General features: G+C 36.2%; 1 protein-coding gene across 1 annotated transcript in view; it reads right to left on the bottom strand.

Moving 5' to 3' along the window:
• Nucleotides 1–17,775, bottom strand: part of ITPR2 (inositol 1,4,5-trisphosphate receptor type 2) — a 545,841-nt gene that overhangs the window by 284,916 nt on the left and 243,150 nt on the right. Inside the window, exons 23-26 of the mRNA XM_036758879.1 lie at nt 17,403–17,532; nt 15,838–15,895; nt 14,620–14,785; nt 11,929–12,102 (exon numbers count right to left, since the gene is read on the bottom strand). Coding sequence (XP_036614774.1) covers nt 11,929–12,102; nt 14,620–14,785; nt 15,838–15,895; nt 17,403–17,532 — 528 coding nt within the window. The remainder of the gene's footprint in view (nt 1–11,928; nt 12,103–14,619; nt 14,786–15,837; nt 15,896–17,402; nt 17,533–17,775) is intronic.

Below are 17,775 nucleotides of genomic sequence, written 5' to 3'. Positions count from 1 at the left end.
ATTCACACACATTTCAATATACAAAAATGACACCTGTAAAAGAAACTATAAACTTTTATGTAGTTATATATACTTACATATATAATTAGGTAGTGATAAAAATTGCTCTACTTGTTTATATCCCCTGCTGCACTTTAAAAAATGTAATTCTGTATATCTTTTTAAATGTTTTATTGATTCTTTTTGTGTACGTGTATAAATCATTGGCCAACGTCTACCCCCATCAACCCCATTTCCTGAACAGCAAGTTTCCCTTGTAACAAATATGTATAGTTCAGCAACACATTGGCCATATGTGAGGATGTATATCTTACTCTGCATGAATTTTTTAAGTGATGATTAATCAATATATTTCAACTTTGTATGCCATTAGATCAGCCTACATAGCACAGTGATTATAGTCGATCTGCTACTGATACAGTTGGACAAAGGTGTCATAACCAATAACTAAATTAAAAAGTATGGGAGCAGCTAGGTGGTGCAGTGAGTAGAGCACCAGCCCTGGAGTCAGGAGAACCTGAGTTCAAATCTGGCCTCAGACACTTGACACACTTACTAGCTGTGTGACCTTGGACAAGTCACTTAACCCCAATTGCCCTGCCTTCCCCCCTCCAAAAAAAATATACTATAGAATTAAAGAAAGCACTTCAGGAAACCACGTATAAAATTGCTTTTTGTGCCACTTGCCTAATAGTCCTAACTCTCCAGTTCAAATAACTTCCACCTTTAAGCATGTCCTCACCTGGTAATGAGAATTATATTTTTCTGGCATTCTAATAAGTCAAAAGTAAAATTTGGCAACAGATAAATAGGCAAGGTCAGTGTGAACTCTGTTTGCACTATGTAGACAAGCTAGTGATAGCTGAGAAAATAAAGATTTCAAGAATCTTTCCTGAAGAAATCTGCCTGACTTGTTAACTTTCTTCTTAAGTTAGTCAGTTCCTAGCTGGCAAATTAAAGAAACGAATAGGCAGTCAGTTAACAAGTATTTGTTAAACCCTCGCTATATGCCAGGTACTTTACTGTAAGAAATGGGAGGAGGAGTTTTGTTTCCACAGAACTAAAGGTGTGCTTCCCCTCTCTCTCTCCCTCACCCCAGCTTTAGCAGAGACCAGGCCTCAAGGTCGGTCAGGTGAGGTCAGAGGCTTGTACGCATGTGCATACTTTTTGAGAAGGCAGTCTAGGGAATTAGAGAGACCAAACCCACTTGAACCAGTTCAAGCTTATCTAGGGTCTGGTTTTGGTCAAGAATCCAGGCCTACTGATTTGCATAATTTGCATATGTTAAAGAGGTAAAGTAGGGGAAGTAAAAGAACATAGTTTAATCCTAAACTAAGACAAGGAAAATCCGATTAACTTCACTTTTGCTTCTGTATCCTTATTATCCTATTTATATAAACTGTATAACCTAGAAAACTATGTAAAAAAACAAAAACTGTAAACTAACCATGACTCTAGCAGGAGTTGAGGGAATGGTTACCCCTGCTCCTGCAGCTGTATCAGCGTGAGTGTTCCCGTGAGCACTGCACCCGCTCTCTCAAGGAGCGTAATAAAATGCCTTCCTCTGCCCACTCTGGTCTTGAGTTCTTTGGGTGAGAATGGGCAAATCACATGGATTTTCCTAAGGTCAAGTAAAGGGAAGCAACAGGCAGCAGAAGCTCGCCAGGCTTACTCCCAGATCTTGTCTTGGGGTATCCTGTGATCCCCACTGCGGTGTTAAGAGGGCTACCACTCTGGATTCCCTTGGGGAACCGTGTGGTCTGCATGGCCTTCTTAAGGGGACATCACTCCTTGTGATCTTACCACCATCCTAAGGGGCCATCGCTTGGGTCCTCCTTGGGGTCTGACCCCTACGAGGCCCTGTGATCCCCACAGATTAAGGGATGGCTACCACTTGGTCTTCCTCTGGGAGTCCTGTGGTCTGTACAGCCTTCCCTAGGGATTATCACAGGGTTCTTCCTCAGGACTTTGGCCCTGCCTAGGAAGTCCAATGATCCCCAAAGCCGCATGTTCTCACAATTTGGGGAAGTCCAGTGATCCCCAAAACCACGTTTCTCATATTTACTAAGCACTGGAGATACAAAGAAAGGCAAAAATAGTGCCTAACCTCAGGAAGCATGCAATCTAATAGGGAAGAAAAATATCAATAATTAGGTATGTATAATATATGTGTGTATACATATATACATATAGTAGATGGAAGGTAGAATGAAAGGAGAAGATATTAGCGGCTAGAGGAAGTCTTCTTGCAGAAGGTGGATACTTTTGTCTTACTACCATAGTCTCAAAGGACTATCAGGTCATTAAGTCCATCTCCCTCATCTTACAAACAAAGATATTAAGATTCACAAATGGTAAATGACTTGCCCCAGGACATACAGGTAGAAAGTAACAGAGACAAGAACCAAATCTGACCTCAAGTTCTGCCTCCCAATGAAAGGATCTTCCCATTGCTCAACTTGAGATAGAGTGTGAGCAGGTGGCTTCTCTTGGCCGTGGTGATTTGAATAAAATCGGTCTATTTTTTCTTCACAGAATGAATGAATAGATTTGGACCATAATGACAAGTCACTATAACAAGGTTTCTGGAGTTACTCTCCCCTTTTTCTATTAGGAAGCTGACAAGTATTCCAACTTGATGAATTAGTAATTGTCTGTGCTACTGGTATAATATCCACTTGTCACACACTGGCCTTTGAGTTTCAAATCTTTTAATCTGAAAAAACACTGGTATAATCTCATGATGCCTTGAAAGATCAGTTTAATGAAGAGAAATGCTATAAATATAACAGGTAATACAGAAGCTGGGGTTATGGCAGACCTGTTAACAGTCAATTCCTTTCTCCTTCCTTACAGACAGAGGGCAGATCAACACGAGGATGATGTGACCCCTGATTTTAAACTAGAGTCTCTGGGATTCAAGGGCATCAATCAATAAATGTACTTTCACCCCTACCTTTTTTTCCCTACCCTAGACTGACCACTGAGAACAAATCAGTTTTTATATTATTGGAAGTGTTTTCCTTAGGGCTGAAATAAGGAATTACATTAATTCTTTCTGTAGCCCTTTGGGTTCTAGGCAAGCACAAAGCTTGACCATTATGTTTAAAAACAATGTCAACAGTGTTGGGGGTATAGTGTCTTTGAAATGGTTTGTTAACAAAACAAAGCATTATTATTTGTGTAGATCTGTTAGTATTCATGATGCCTGCTTCTTTTTGTTTCCATTGATATGAGATTTTTTCCTGTTGGCAGAAACTTAAAATTACCCTTTGCCACTGGATCACTGGTCAATGAAAATTATTTTGTTATTTATGAGTTAAAACATTGGAGTCATCATTGGCTCTTCCCTATAATTCATTTGCTATAAATAATCTGTTACCAAATAACTTTTTCCTTTTAAAGACTGCTTGGTTTACCCCTTTCTCTCTATTCCAACAGTCAATGCCCTCGAGTAAGTCTTTACTATTTCTTACGTGAATTCACGAAACAGCCTCTTAACTATCTCCCTCTTCTAGTCTATCCTGTATATACCACTACCAGATTAATCATCCCAAAATATCACTTTTATCATGTCACCCCTCTCATTCAAGAATCTATACTTCCTTCCTACTGCCTACCACACCAAGTACAGACTACTCCCACTCCCACCCATTTTAATTTTTTTTCCATTGATGACCTTTGGGAGATTTTTTGGTACCATAATTATTTCCTGATAGGGATCTCCCCTAACCTCTCACAAAAGAAAAAAAAAACCTTCCTTTGTAAATAAAGAAAAACAGTGAAGCAAGACCGACATTAAGTTATGTCTGCGTATACAACACTTGCTATACATAGCCAACCTCATAAAATTAAGAGGAAAGAGGAGTATTTCATCGCCTGTCCTTTAGAACCAATATTGGTCATTGCAGTTAATCTAAGTTCAGCTACCTTTTAATGTCATTTTTATCTAAATTATTGTACCAGCTAACTGTTGTCCTGGTTCTGCTCACTTCACTGTGAATTAATTCATTCAAGTCTTAAGTGTTTTTCTAAATTGTTCTTATTCATTATTTAATACAGTATATTATTCCATTACACTTGTATATCACAATTGCTTCAGCCACTGTCTAAACGGTACATATTTTGTTTCCAGGTTTAAACTACTGCAAAAAAATGATTCTAGGAATATTTTTGTACCCATTGGATCTTTCCGCCCTTGACCTCCCTGAAGTCAATATCCAATAGTGGAAGTAATGGATCAAAGGACATAACAGTTTAGTAGTTTTGTTTGTTTTTCTCAAATCCAAATTGTTTTCTAGAGTGATTGAACAAATTCTCTGCTCCATCAAAAATATATTAGTGTGCCACACTTCCAACACCTCCTCTAGTATAGCCTATTTTATTCTTTTATCACCACAATCAGTTTGGTAAGAGTATAGTAAAAACTTCAGTTATTTAGATTGAAGTTTCTCTTATTAGTAGGGATCTGAAGCATTTTTTTTTCATATGTTGTTGATAGTTTGCAATTCTCCTGAAACTACATACTTTAGCCCCATCCTACCTATTCAACTTTACTTCCTATACCTCATTACCGATGGTCTTCTCATTGTCCCTTACAAATAATACAAAGACTCACTTCCTGCTTATAGTTCAAAGACCAGCTCAAAACTAGTCATCTCTCTGACCTCGGAAGACCCTCAACTTTTCTTGATCTGAGTTTCCTCTTCTGTGAAATGAGTGAGGAAGGATTAGATAATCTCTAAAATTTCTTCCAACTCTGAGGCCTATCCTCATAGACCCACCTTCTCAACAAAGGCTTGCTTTCCCTAGCACTTAACACATGAATGCCTGATTAACTGAATGACTGATTGATTCCCCAACTACTTCTGGCCACTGTGTTCTTCTCCTTCATCTAAACTCTAATTCTACTTACAGGTACCACACAGGCAGTTAGATATTTTAACTTTTGTGCTTATGTAATTATTAGTTGTGGGTTAGTTCTCTCTCATTATATATGCTCTAAGATCTTCAGAACAAGGAACATGTCTTAATGTTCTCTTGTATCTATCACAAGGCCTAGCATAATGCTGCCTACATACTAGATACCCAAAAATAAATGATTGTTTTATATCAATATGAACAAGATAATACTCGTAAGAGCGCTTTGCAAACCTTTGAGGTGCTACATAAACATGAATTACCTCTCAAAACAACTTTGTAATTCAATGAACAATTAAGCATCTATAGTACCACGCCAAAGTCTAATAAGCATCTATACCACACTAGGCCCTTGTGACACAAAATCAAAAACAAAATGGTCTCTGTTTTCCAAGTTTAAATTCCTTTAGAACAATACACACCTAAGTTGGCTAGGGAATTCCCTACCTTTCAAATAGGAAGAAACCAAAGTGGTCTAGGAAAATTCAAGGAGAGATCAAGAACAGCTTTGTGGAGGAGGTGAAACCTGAACTGAGTGGTACAGTAGGATAGAGCAAATCCATATAGAATAGGGATTACACTTGTGATTTCACTGCTATAGAGAACCACTCCACCCCAACCCCCAGAAAAAGAAACCCCCTCCACCAATGCAGGTCAGAATTTCCTCTCCAACTTATATTCTTAAGGATTTATCTGGGGCCTTGAGAGGTTAAGTATACCTACAGTCACACAGCCAGTATGTGTTAGAGGGAGAACTTGAACACTGCTCTTCCTCACTTTCCAGTCACTATGCTATGATGTCTCTCATAGATATGCCATATGAAACATTTATTGACGTGAATGGGATAATCTATAAAGAAGATGACCTTTTATTACATTAAAAAATAAATTTTGTAAATGTTTATTATGTCTATAAGAATCTCAGGGAAGTGGTTTTCCTGAAATACGAAAACCACTGAAAGTCTGGAGACACCTGGATACATATCATGCCTGGTTATACCCCCATGACAGACACTGTCTATCATGACTTTCCACAAGGGAAATGAAATCATACTGAAGACAGAGAATTCTGTTATTTATTGGACATCAGCTGTCTTGTTAGGTGGCACAAACTTCTTCAGAAGGTAGACTGCATTTTTCTTAAGGCATAGGAATGCTCTATATTTAGTGAGGATTGAAACTTTGACAGAAACAATATCAATTACTGTCACTTTAATCTCATAAAATATGTCTGATAAGAAGTCCTCTGAAATAAAAAATCATTGACATATTCCAATATGCAACATAAATAGTAGATCACCATGTATCTCCAGCACCATATAGGGGCATAACAATAGTCACATTTTTTTAACTGGACCTGTAATTTTATTGCTGGCATTTTATTGTTGTAATTTCTGATGAGAAAAAATTTCCCCCCATCGGTGTAGGCCAGCAACTTATAGTCTTAGAAAGCTATCTAAATACTAAAAGGTCAAATGACTTAGCCACGGTGACCAAGATAGTATTTGCTAGAAGTGGCACTTGATTCTGTACTCCCTTTGAGTAAGAAGGATCTTCCTGTACTCACTGTATTATTGTACTCACAAAGGAATGGCTGCCTTTCCACTGGAATGACACATATAGATCTATTTAGTTTATTCCACTAAATATCACTTTATAGGATAACCTCCCCAAAGCCTGGACATAAAGCACATTTCACATTTTCCATTCCACCACTAACCCCTGCTTGAAAAGAGGGTCAGTTTGTGTCTATCCTCATTTCCTATCACCTACACCACAATGCCTTGCATTTAATAAATGATCACTGAATTAAATTTGTATGGATTAATAAATTGTTTTTATTAGACTGCCAGTTCATTGAGAACAGGAATTTCATCATATTTCTTTATGTCCTGCCCAGTACCTAACAGTATATTAAACATAGTAGGTATTTCATAAGTGTTTTTGAATGAACTAAGTGAATACTATTTTCCCATAAATTTCCATTTTAAAACCAAAAGTATATTCATTTCAGCAGAAAAAAATTTCATTGATTAAACTGAAAACTTGTTTGGAGATTAAATGGTGGTTAACCCCATGATAGGCTATAAATTTAATACGCCAGCAGTATAACATTTTTCAGGACTTTGTAGTGTTTTCCTAAATTTATAATCATTATTAACCTTCTAAGAACACATGGTTTGGTTTGTTGTTTTTTTTTTTTTAAATAAAGCAATCCTCTGATTCTATACTTACATGGCCTAGAACTTTGCTTTTTTAAATCTGATATCTAAAATAGTTAATACAGTTGGATTATAATACCTCTCTTTGCTTATTGATGTTGAGAGATGTAATTTACATATGTTCTTGTATCAAAATGAGTCCAAAGTTTGAAATGATATAAATTCTTTTCCTAGACTATCAATAGGTATTATGACTTAGAAGCCATCCAGGCCAAACCTCCCATTTTACAGATGAGTAAACTAGAAGACCAAAGAGGGTAAGTGACTTGTTCAGGCTCACAAAGGTAGTTAGGAATAGTCAGAATGTGAATTCATGTCCTCAGATTCCAAAACTAGTTCCTTCCTAAATATCTCACTGGAGTTGACGTTGTGAGGATCAAAGGAGTTACTATATATGAGGCACTTAACAAATCTTTCTTAAAAAGTGACAGAAAAATGTGCTATAATATTCAAATTCTAAATATGAAATATCAAACTAAACTGAAATTGTAGTAAGTTTTCTACTTCTCCTACATATAGCTTGCTCTGTATATATTTGTTTGCAGTTGTCTCCTCCATCATATTGTAAGCTCCTTGAGAGCTTTACCTCTTTTTGTATCTCCAGCACTTAGCACAGTGCCTGGTACATAGTAGGCACTTTATGTTTATTGATTGATTGGTGTCCAGAGCTCTGGCTCCTACTTGTGTGCAGGAGAGTGATAGGCAGATGAATAAAAGCAAAGTAAAGAAAACAAGTTACAAGATTTAGCAGCAGTTGTGAGTCTCAGGGTTCCCCTCCACCCCCTGGTCTTCTTAGAAGGCTTCAACTCTTACTCATGTTATGTGCCACTGAGATTTCTCAATAAAAGAGTTTATTTACAATGGCAAGGTAATAAAGTACGCACAAACACACACACACATACACACACACGCACACGCACACACACGCACACGCACACGTACACACACACACACACACACACACACACACACACACACACACACCCCCTAGGAATCATTTATCTTAAATTCACCTCAATCAAATGTAATTGAGAAAACAGTAAAGAAAATTATTTTTTTCACAGATAGGTTTTGAAATCAGAAAAACTCTGTCTCTCTAAAGCTTTACCGCACCAAAATTTATTAAGTGGGCTGCTATCAAGAATTGGTTAAGCTTTAAAATAGTTTCATATGCTACATGAGAGCTTGGACAATCATTCTATTGAGAAGCTATTCCTTGAAGGCATTTTTTCTATACCTTATTAGTAATAAGAAATTTATATGAAAACACGATCACATTAGCCCTTAGGTGAATATCTATTCCTAATGCACATCCATCATCTAAAATTGCAATTTTCTTTAGATTCTCATAACAACAACTTTTGGTGAAAAAACAATAGCTGTGACAATCAAACTCCAATACAACAAATTCCTTACTTTCTTTTAGAAATGATGATGATGATGATGGCTAGTGTTTATATATTTCTTTAAGGTTTGCAAATCACTTTATAAATATTATCACACATTATTCTCACAACAACCCTGGGGGATAGGTAGTATTATTAACCCTATTTTATAGAAGAGAAAACTGAGGCAAACCTGTTAAAGTGACTTGCCTAGTCACACAGCCAGTAAATGACTTGAGGGAAGGAAAAAATAGCTAAAAGTACAAGGGAAAACATCATAAAAAACATAAATGATACATGAGATAAGTTACTTCTAAATAGGAATTGCAAAAAAATGTCTTTTTGATTTGTCAAGCAGGAAGTTCAATTTGGGATATTTATCTATTTATGTATTCTGAAATACTTTTTAAGAAGTAATAAAATGTTAACATGTGTCCACAATGAAGACTCAAAGTAACACCCAATTTATCTGGTAACCAATAGGAAGAAACTTAGATGTATATTATTGACTGAATACTTAAAACATAACATAAGGTCTCCAATCATTAGGATGAAGCAATTTTGAATTTTAGGTATGTCAATTATATACCATATTGTTTTTACAGTTACACATTGTTCAATTCTTACACCTTAACCTGTGAAGATAGCTGGGATGTAGGCATGAAACAACTGTTAACAGGCCTACTCAACTGGGTCCCAGGAACTCCTGGGTTATTAGCCTTACATATATGACTGTCTCTTTCATTCTCATCAATCAACAACAACTTAGGTAATGAGGACTTAGAGAAAAGAGCCATTGGGGCAAAAAGTGGGATTCGAAATCTGTCTATTCTATCTTAAAGGATTCAAGCTTGGTTACAGCTCAACCCTATCTCCCTCTCACTTCCAAGAACACTAGTCTAAGGACCATGTACAGTGTCAAGGGGACAGAAAGAGGAAATAAATTAAGTAAGCAGAATCTCCAAATATCTACCCTGGAGGGAGCTCAAATATCATGTAGTCTAAGGCACATGGGCCATATATATCATTTAAAACATTCTCAAAAAGTAGCCATCCAGACTCCTTTAGAAGATCTTCAGAGATAGGAAATCCACAATCCGCCAAGACAGTCCATTCAGCTTTTGTATACCTCTAATTGTTTAAATTAAACCTGTCCCTCCATCACGTCCACTCATTAAATAGCATTGATTCAGGAAGTTTGTGGATTTTGCATATGCAAATATCTTCATATTTTACTGCAGTATTTCACAAACTAACTTGGTCATAGGATACTTCTGAGCTTGAGACATATTTACTGAATCCATAAATGCTGGTGAAAGGGTGTGGAAACATGTCATAACAAGACTTGGCAACAGATAGAGTATGGGAGGTGAGAAAGAATGAGGAGTCAAGAATGACCCTTAGATTTCAAGCCTGGGTGACCAAGAGAATGATAGTACCCTCAGCAAAAATGGAGAAACTAAGAAGGCTCACTGTAGCAGACAGGTAGCCAGAAAGATCGAAGATAAGTGAGTTAGCAGGAAAGATAAAGGGAGTATTCTGCTGGAGAGAAAAGGATAGAATGGGATTACTTGTGCATGTACAGGAGGTTCTGCCTTAGCAAGAAGAGCTACCTCTTCATGTGAGACAGAAGTGAAGGAGGAATCCTGGGAGAAGCCATCTGAGTGATCTGAGAGGAAGACGAAGACATAAATAGGAGCTCTCAGCAAATAGCCTCAATTGTTTTCAGTGAAATATGAAACAAGGTTCTCAACTAAGGCAATGGGGGAAGGGCTACCATGGAAGGTTTGAGGAGATAGATAGATAGATAGATAGACAGACAGACAGAGACAGACAGACAGACAGACACACACACACACACACACACACACACACACACACACACACACACACAACACACATACCAGTTCCTGAAGGCCCTCTTTTGATTGTTGTAATGTGAGCCAGTCTGAAGGAATAGACTGCATTTCCTATCTAATTGCAAGGCTAATGAGATTGCCCTTTAAAATTCCTAGGACTACAGCCTATCCTAAAGGCCCAGACATGATGTCTGGAGGAAGGAAAAAATTTGTCATGGGAATAAAACAAAAATTCTGAAAATGGAGAAAGGAAAAGAAGAACCTAAGAAGTCATGTGTAGGAATGTCAAAATAGCACCTTCCAGGAGCCTAGCCATCTTGGCATGTTTCTGAGACCTATAAAGCAATGAAAGAAGCTCATGAGTTACTAAGGGTATAGTGTTTGTCTTTCATTCTTGAAGAGAACCATGACATCAGGGAAATGATGACATGACTTGCAGTTGACTTCAATTTGACGTAGGGAGGGCCGTGCAAGGTCACCAGCATCACTTTCTCCTCCAAAGCCATCTGGGTCCAGTGGCCTGACATCCACCAGGATGACTGGAGATGGCCTAGCATGCATTAGGAGACCCTGGCCCTTTTAGGCTAAAGTCTTTTCAGGTTCTCACTTTAAGTGAGGTAGTGCCCATTCAATGAATAGGCCTCTTTAAGAAGTTAACCAAGGGATGACCACTTTAATCAAAACTAAAAAAAAAAATCAAACTAGGAGGGGAAGACCCTCAGGGTTCCTGGCCAAAAGAAACAGTTACTTTTTAGTATTTACATTCACTCTGTGCAAGGAGGGCAGGGGCCTACTGTCCAATCTATGAGCTCCAGAATGAGCTGGGTTTAAGGCTTGGTTTTTGAGAAAGAAATCTAGCCAGTAAACTGGGCTTACAGGTTTACTAAGGGTATAAAGTTGATTTTAAGCAGCCTGATGTGGAATTGGGTCTTCTGAGTAGGGATTCCTTATTTGCTGGAGAGGATTCAGCTTCCTCTTATCTATAAAAACCAAGTAAAAGAAAGCAAAGAAAAACACCTCCTACTATGACTAGAAAAAGTCAAATGGCAAACATTACAAGAATGAATTTTCCTGATCTTTAGCCTGGGTATGTTTCAGGATCTTTGCAACGCCCTCTTCATCATGGAATGCAGGTTTTATAGAAATATGTTGCTCTATCACTACTACCGGGGGATGTGAACCTGATCCCCACAGAATTGTCTGATGTTGTTTCACTATTTCTTGGTGTTCCTTGTACTGATGTACCAAAAAGGAGCTATGATTGAGCTCAGATGATCTTAGAAGTTACCACTGTATCTAGGATAAAGGCTCAAGCCAATTAAAGTACACATTTTATTACATATTATAAAGTATACATTATATTACACAAATTATATCTGCAATGGAATTTGTGGAAATCCCAGAGTGAAAAATAAGGTGTATTTTAGTCAGTTAATATTAATTGAGGTAATGTTTTCCAGAATACCATGAAACTTTCTCACTACAATTATGCAGCTCACTCTAAAATAAACAGTATCAATGAACTAAAATTTTAAAACAAACCTCATTCGGCTCTTCTCCCCCTTTTACTTGATTTTCACTCATTTCGCCATTTTCATACGAGCTACTCTTCTCAACCCACAGCTCAGATTTTTCTACAGTCAGTCGTAGTTGATCTAGGTCAGCTTTGATTTGTTTGTAGTTATCTACATCTTGATTAGATACCAATAATTGTACCTAAAAATATAATAAATTTTATCTGTTAACTTGTTTATGTATTTTTCCCCAACAAGTTCCTTGAAAGCAAAGGCTATCTTTCTTTTTCCATGTGTGGTCCCAGTACTTTAGCAAAGTGCTTGGCACATGCCAAGTGTTTAACAAATGTTTTCTATTTACTCCTTCATTCATCATTTGGAAATATCTGGGAACTTAACAAAGTTTCCAGACCACTTTATGTCTTTCTTTGCAATACCCCTGGTGTATTTGCCGCATCTTTGAGCATATCTATAATCAAAAGTATTGGCTACTTAAACTTATCTGACCAACATATTTCAAAGTGTTTTCAAAGTTTTTTTTTAAGTATATGAGTATTCTTTCACAGACCCTTTTTTCTGGACTGAAACCTCAAGAATCCCCTATAATGAAACTCCTCCACCAATGCAGATCACACCCTACTCTTAAACTTATTTCCTTAGCAAGTTTCCTGGGGTAACAAGAGTTAAATGACTTGCCCAGATTGTATATGTCAGAGGCGAGATTTGAACTAGATCTTCTTGACACAAAGTCTGGATCCACCGCACAATACTGTATTATTAGGAGAAAATGTTCCTGCAAACTCTTGGAACTATATGAAATGCCTCTAACTTGTACTTAAGACATCAATTAAAATTAACTTGTGGGGCTTGGAATACGATATTCCGGAGGTCAATGGAACTAGGATTAAAACCAAGAATCAGCTACCCAGCAAAGCTGAGTATCATGCTCCAAGGCAAAATGTGGATTTTCAACAAAACAGAGGACTTTCAAGCTTTCTCAGTGAAAAGACCAGAGCTGAATAGAAAATTTGACTTTCAAACACAAGAATCAAGAGAATCATGAAAAGGTAAACAAGAAAGAGAAATCCCAAGGGATTTACTGAAGTTGAACTGTTTTGTTTACATTCCTACTTGGAAAGATGATGTGTACGATTCATGAGACCTCAGTATTAGGGTAGCTGAAGGGAATATGCATATATACATGTGTATATATGTATATATGTGTGTATATACATATATATGGGTATGTATATATATGTGTGTGTGTATGCATGTGTATATATATAGAGAGAGAGAGACAGAGGGCACAGGGTGAGTTGAATATAAAGGGATGATATCTAAAAAAATAAAGGAATATGCATATATTTATATGCATATACATATATATATACATATGTGTGTGTCTACGTATATATATATGTGTTTGTGTGTGTGTATATATACATATACACACACATACATACACACACACACACACAAAGGGCACAGGGTGAGTTGAATATGAAGGATGATATCTAAAAAAATAAAATCAATTTAAGGCATGAGAGAGGACTATACTGAGAGAGGGAGAAAGGGAGAGTTAGAATGGGATAAATTATCTCTCATAAAAGTGGCAAGAAAAAGCAGTTCTGTAGGAAGGGAAGAGGGGGCAGGTGAGGGGGAATGAGTGAATCTTGCTCTCATTGGATTTGACCTGAGGAGGGAATATCATACATACTCAATTGGGTATCTTACCCCACAGGAAAGAAGGAGAAAGAAGATAAAAAAGGGGAGATGATAGAAGGGAGGGCAGATAGCGGGAGGAGGTTATCAAAAGCAAACACTTTTGAAAAGGGACAGGGTCAAGGGAGAAAATTGAATAAAGGGGGATAGGTTAGGAAAGAGCAATATATAATTAGCCTTTCACAACATGAGTATTGTGGAAGGGTTTTACATAATGACACACATGTAGCCTACGCTGAGTTGCTTGCCTTCTTAGGGAGGGTGGGTGGGGAGGGAAGAAGGGAGAGAATTTGCAACTCAAAGTTTTAAAAACACATGTTCAAAAACAAACAAAAAAAAAGTTTTTGCATGCAACTAGGAAATAAGACACACAGGCAATGGGGTGTAGAAATTTATCTTGCCCTACAAGAAAGGAAGGGAAAAGGGGATGGGAGGGGAGTGGGGTGACAGAAGGGAGGGCTGACTGGGGAACAGGGCATCCAGAATATATGCCATCTTGGAGTGGGCGGAAGGGTAGAAATGGGGAGAAAATTTGTAATTCAAACTCTTGTGAAAATCAATGCTGAAAACTAAATATATTAAATAAATTACAAAAATATTACATAGAAAAAAAAATTAACTTGTGAAACATGTTTATCAAGATATGCTGCATCTTTAAGCCAAACAAAACTCCATCATTTGTCCTTAAAGGGCAGAATGAGATCCTAGGAAAGGCAAATAAGTCCTTACTAACAAAGCAAACAGTATGATATAATGGTTAGGACAGTGGGCCTGGAGTTTCAGAAAAATATAGGTTAAAATTGTGCCTTAGGCACTTAGTTCTGTGATATTGGGCAAGTCATTTATCCTCCCCGTGTCTCAGATTCCTCACCCATAAAATGAAGAATTTGGCTTCAAAGGCCCCTATGGTCCCTTATAGCACTAAATGTATGTTATAGTATGAGCAACATGTGTAGAGCTTCCCCTAATGGATTCAGTGGTGTTTAGTTAATCTTACCTGTTTAAAAGCCTGTAAAACTTCAGCTCTTTGACTGAAATGCTTAAATAGCAACTGCAGGGCTCCTGATAGTAAAGGAGGGTAATCATGCATGATCAGATGAATAAGAACTCGTAAAAATGTCCTTCCTCCTTCATCATCAAGTTGGACTGGATTTTTTTCTTTTCTATAAAGTCAAACATAATTTCTAATTTACATAGTACTATTTCTAAGGAGTTTAAACCTCTTCAAATACATTATCTCATTTGACAACACTATTTCTCAGCTTAGGAGAACTTTTATTATACTCCATTTCACAGATGAGAAAACTAAGATGTGAAGAAGAGCTTTGTTTCTTGGTACAAGTTAGCATTGATACAGGTATGTATGGTAGGAACTAATAGTCTAATATTAAGATGATACCAACTTTCAATGAACAAGGAAAATCTTTAAAGTGAAAAGAGCAATGCAATCCCAAGCCCTATCATAAAAAGAAACAGCATTGTTTATTTGAAACTAAATCCTTAACAATGGAAATGTAGACCCCAAATAATCTTTTCTCTCTAATAGCCAGAGGTTTTCTACAGAAAATTTAGGACAGTGAGACTAAAAAGATCTCATGTCAAAATCTATAGGAAAACCTGTATAAGAAATACATTCATCCAATACACTCAAACACACCATTTTTTTAAACTACTATTGGAATTTTAGCTCTAAAAAATGAACTAAAATAGAAGAACAAGCTTGAGGTACTATACGTGTGCAATCAAACCTATGTAATCCAAATGACAGAAAACAGATTTACCTATCACATATCAAAACAGAGATAACAATACAAGAAATTATTTTCTGAATTCAAATTTTAAAGATATAGGAGAATAACATTTTCGGAGTAAGGTAAATTTTGTAACAAGAGAACTTAAGGGCAATTTCTTACATTGTAGCTGTTTGAGAAAATGTAGGAAAAGCATTTAGAGGAAAGTGCAATGTATTTATCTCATCTAACTCTTTCTTCACCTGACAAAAAAAAAAAGCAACTGTACTTCTCTTTATATGAAAGTTGTAGCCTCTTTTTTAAATGAAATTGTATTGTGTGAATATAACAGATGGTCTAGAAAGAAGGAAGGAATTAAATATATGAAAATAAACAGATATATTAAGTATCACTATCAATCTAAATAAAAATATCTCTTCACTATTAAATTGTAAGAAAGAAAAAAAAGCTAGTGGTAACTTTACCTCCCAGCAAACATAGTCTCTGCCTGAGCTGCAATTTCATCTATATCAGGAACGATAGCTGCAAAGATAAAGGGTAGAAAATTTATTCTAATCAGTAGTCATAATTTGTTTTTAATATTATTAAGCTGCCTATTAACATTTCCTATTTTTTAAAATTTGCCTACGCCAACAAAATTATTAAATTGTAAAGAGGGGATACAACATTAAATATTTTAAACACATGATGACAAAATTTAAAAACTGGATTTTAATTTTTACTAATTTGTTTATTAAGAATATCTATTTGAAAGTATTGCTATGTGTCACCAGCTAGTGTGACCAAAACTTAAAATACTGCAAATGTACAAAAAGATGAAATTCTCTTTTTTAAACGCAATATTGTTTTATGTTCTACATACAATATATTATGTTTTATGTTTGTTCCACAAACACTAGGGTCTCTTGACAAAATTTAATTTTTACAATCTACTTATCCATTACTTTTTTCAATATAAAGCAATCACAATAAACATCTCTAACCACCCCACACTGGTTAAAAAAATTATGATAATAGGATTAAACATTATACACATTTTCCTTAACTTCAGACTATGAATTCCTCATCTTCAAAAAGAATAAAAGAAGAGAAAAAATAAGAACAAAACAAATAATATATTCCATAGAAATTAATACTATTTTGACAAAAAATAAATAAATAAATCAACTTTCCTAGAGGTAAGGAAGAAAAAAAAATGAATACAGATGTTGCTAAACCTTTCTGGGGCGGCTCAGTCTGAGATCCAACAAGAGCAATATCAATGCCATTGCAACTGTCAGTCAGCTTCTGGTGTTGCCACGTTATTCTTGGAAATTTTGTTTCTTTACACTTCAATGCTTTGAGAAAATATAAGAACAAATTCCATGGAAAACATGCCCTGCCAAAAAATTACTTTTAGCTTAGGCAAGCTTAGCACAAGCTCTAGTGGCACTTGCTTTAATATTTATTCCAGTCACTATTTTTGCTCTCACTTCTCTTTATTGGCTGTCTAAACTTCATTCTATTCCTTTCCTTCTCCTCCTCCTCCTCCTTGAATTCTTGACTTTACTTAGGAAGAGACCAAGGCTCAAGATGTGACTGTGGTTAAAAGATGGATGCTGGAGTCACATAAATGCTACAAACTTTAGTCCCTGCAAAGACTGTATTAATTGATCGATTCTTCAATTAATTGTTACCAGTTGTTTATAACTTTCATATGTTCAACAAGCAGAATGCAGTATTCTAATACTTGTTTGTATTTGTGTAGCCTTTTATATTTGTAGAATAGTTTGCAATTTTATTTGTGGGCCCCTCTTTTTTGTTCATTCTCACAATATTCCCAGGAGACAGATGGATATTCCTACATCTACGTGTTCAAGACATGAAGATACTAAATGATTTACTCTGGTTCTCAAAGCAAATAATCTTTTTAAAGCTAAGATTCAATTTCACACACTCTTAGGGCTCTTTGTTATTTTTAATAAGTCAGGGACTACAAGTACTTCCCTAAAAATGAAAGATTATGAAGAATCTTTACAAAAAACAATACCTGATGAAAGTGGTGTGTCAGGGGGAGTAGTAGTGGAGTTTTCAGGATTTTCATTGTTGTCTCCAAATTCTTTCTTGTAGATAGACAGCATATATGAGATTCTATAGTCTAGTCTAACGCTCAGAATGAACTATAAGACACAGATTGAAAACAATACATAGTTTTCCATCAACTTTTTTATGTCACGCATCACTTTATTTAATGATACACAATTATTCAGTTCACTTCTAAAGCCTAGCAACAACATAAAGTATCAGCATGCTAAATAAGCTAATTTGAGTTTAGTTTTAAATATTAACAGTCCAATCCTGCAAATGCTCATCATTAATATTGAGATTTTAAATGCCTCCATTTCCACAAATACTATAAATAG

Source organism: Trichosurus vulpecula, chromosome 5 (assembly GCF_011100635.1).
Source record: "Trichosurus vulpecula isolate mTriVul1 chromosome 5, mTriVul1.pri, whole genome shotgun sequence".
Taxonomy (NCBI): domain Eukaryota; kingdom Metazoa; phylum Chordata; class Mammalia; order Diprotodontia; family Phalangeridae; genus Trichosurus; species Trichosurus vulpecula.
Note: the sequence above shows the minus strand (reverse complement) of the source record. Positions and strands in the feature narration are given on the sequence as shown.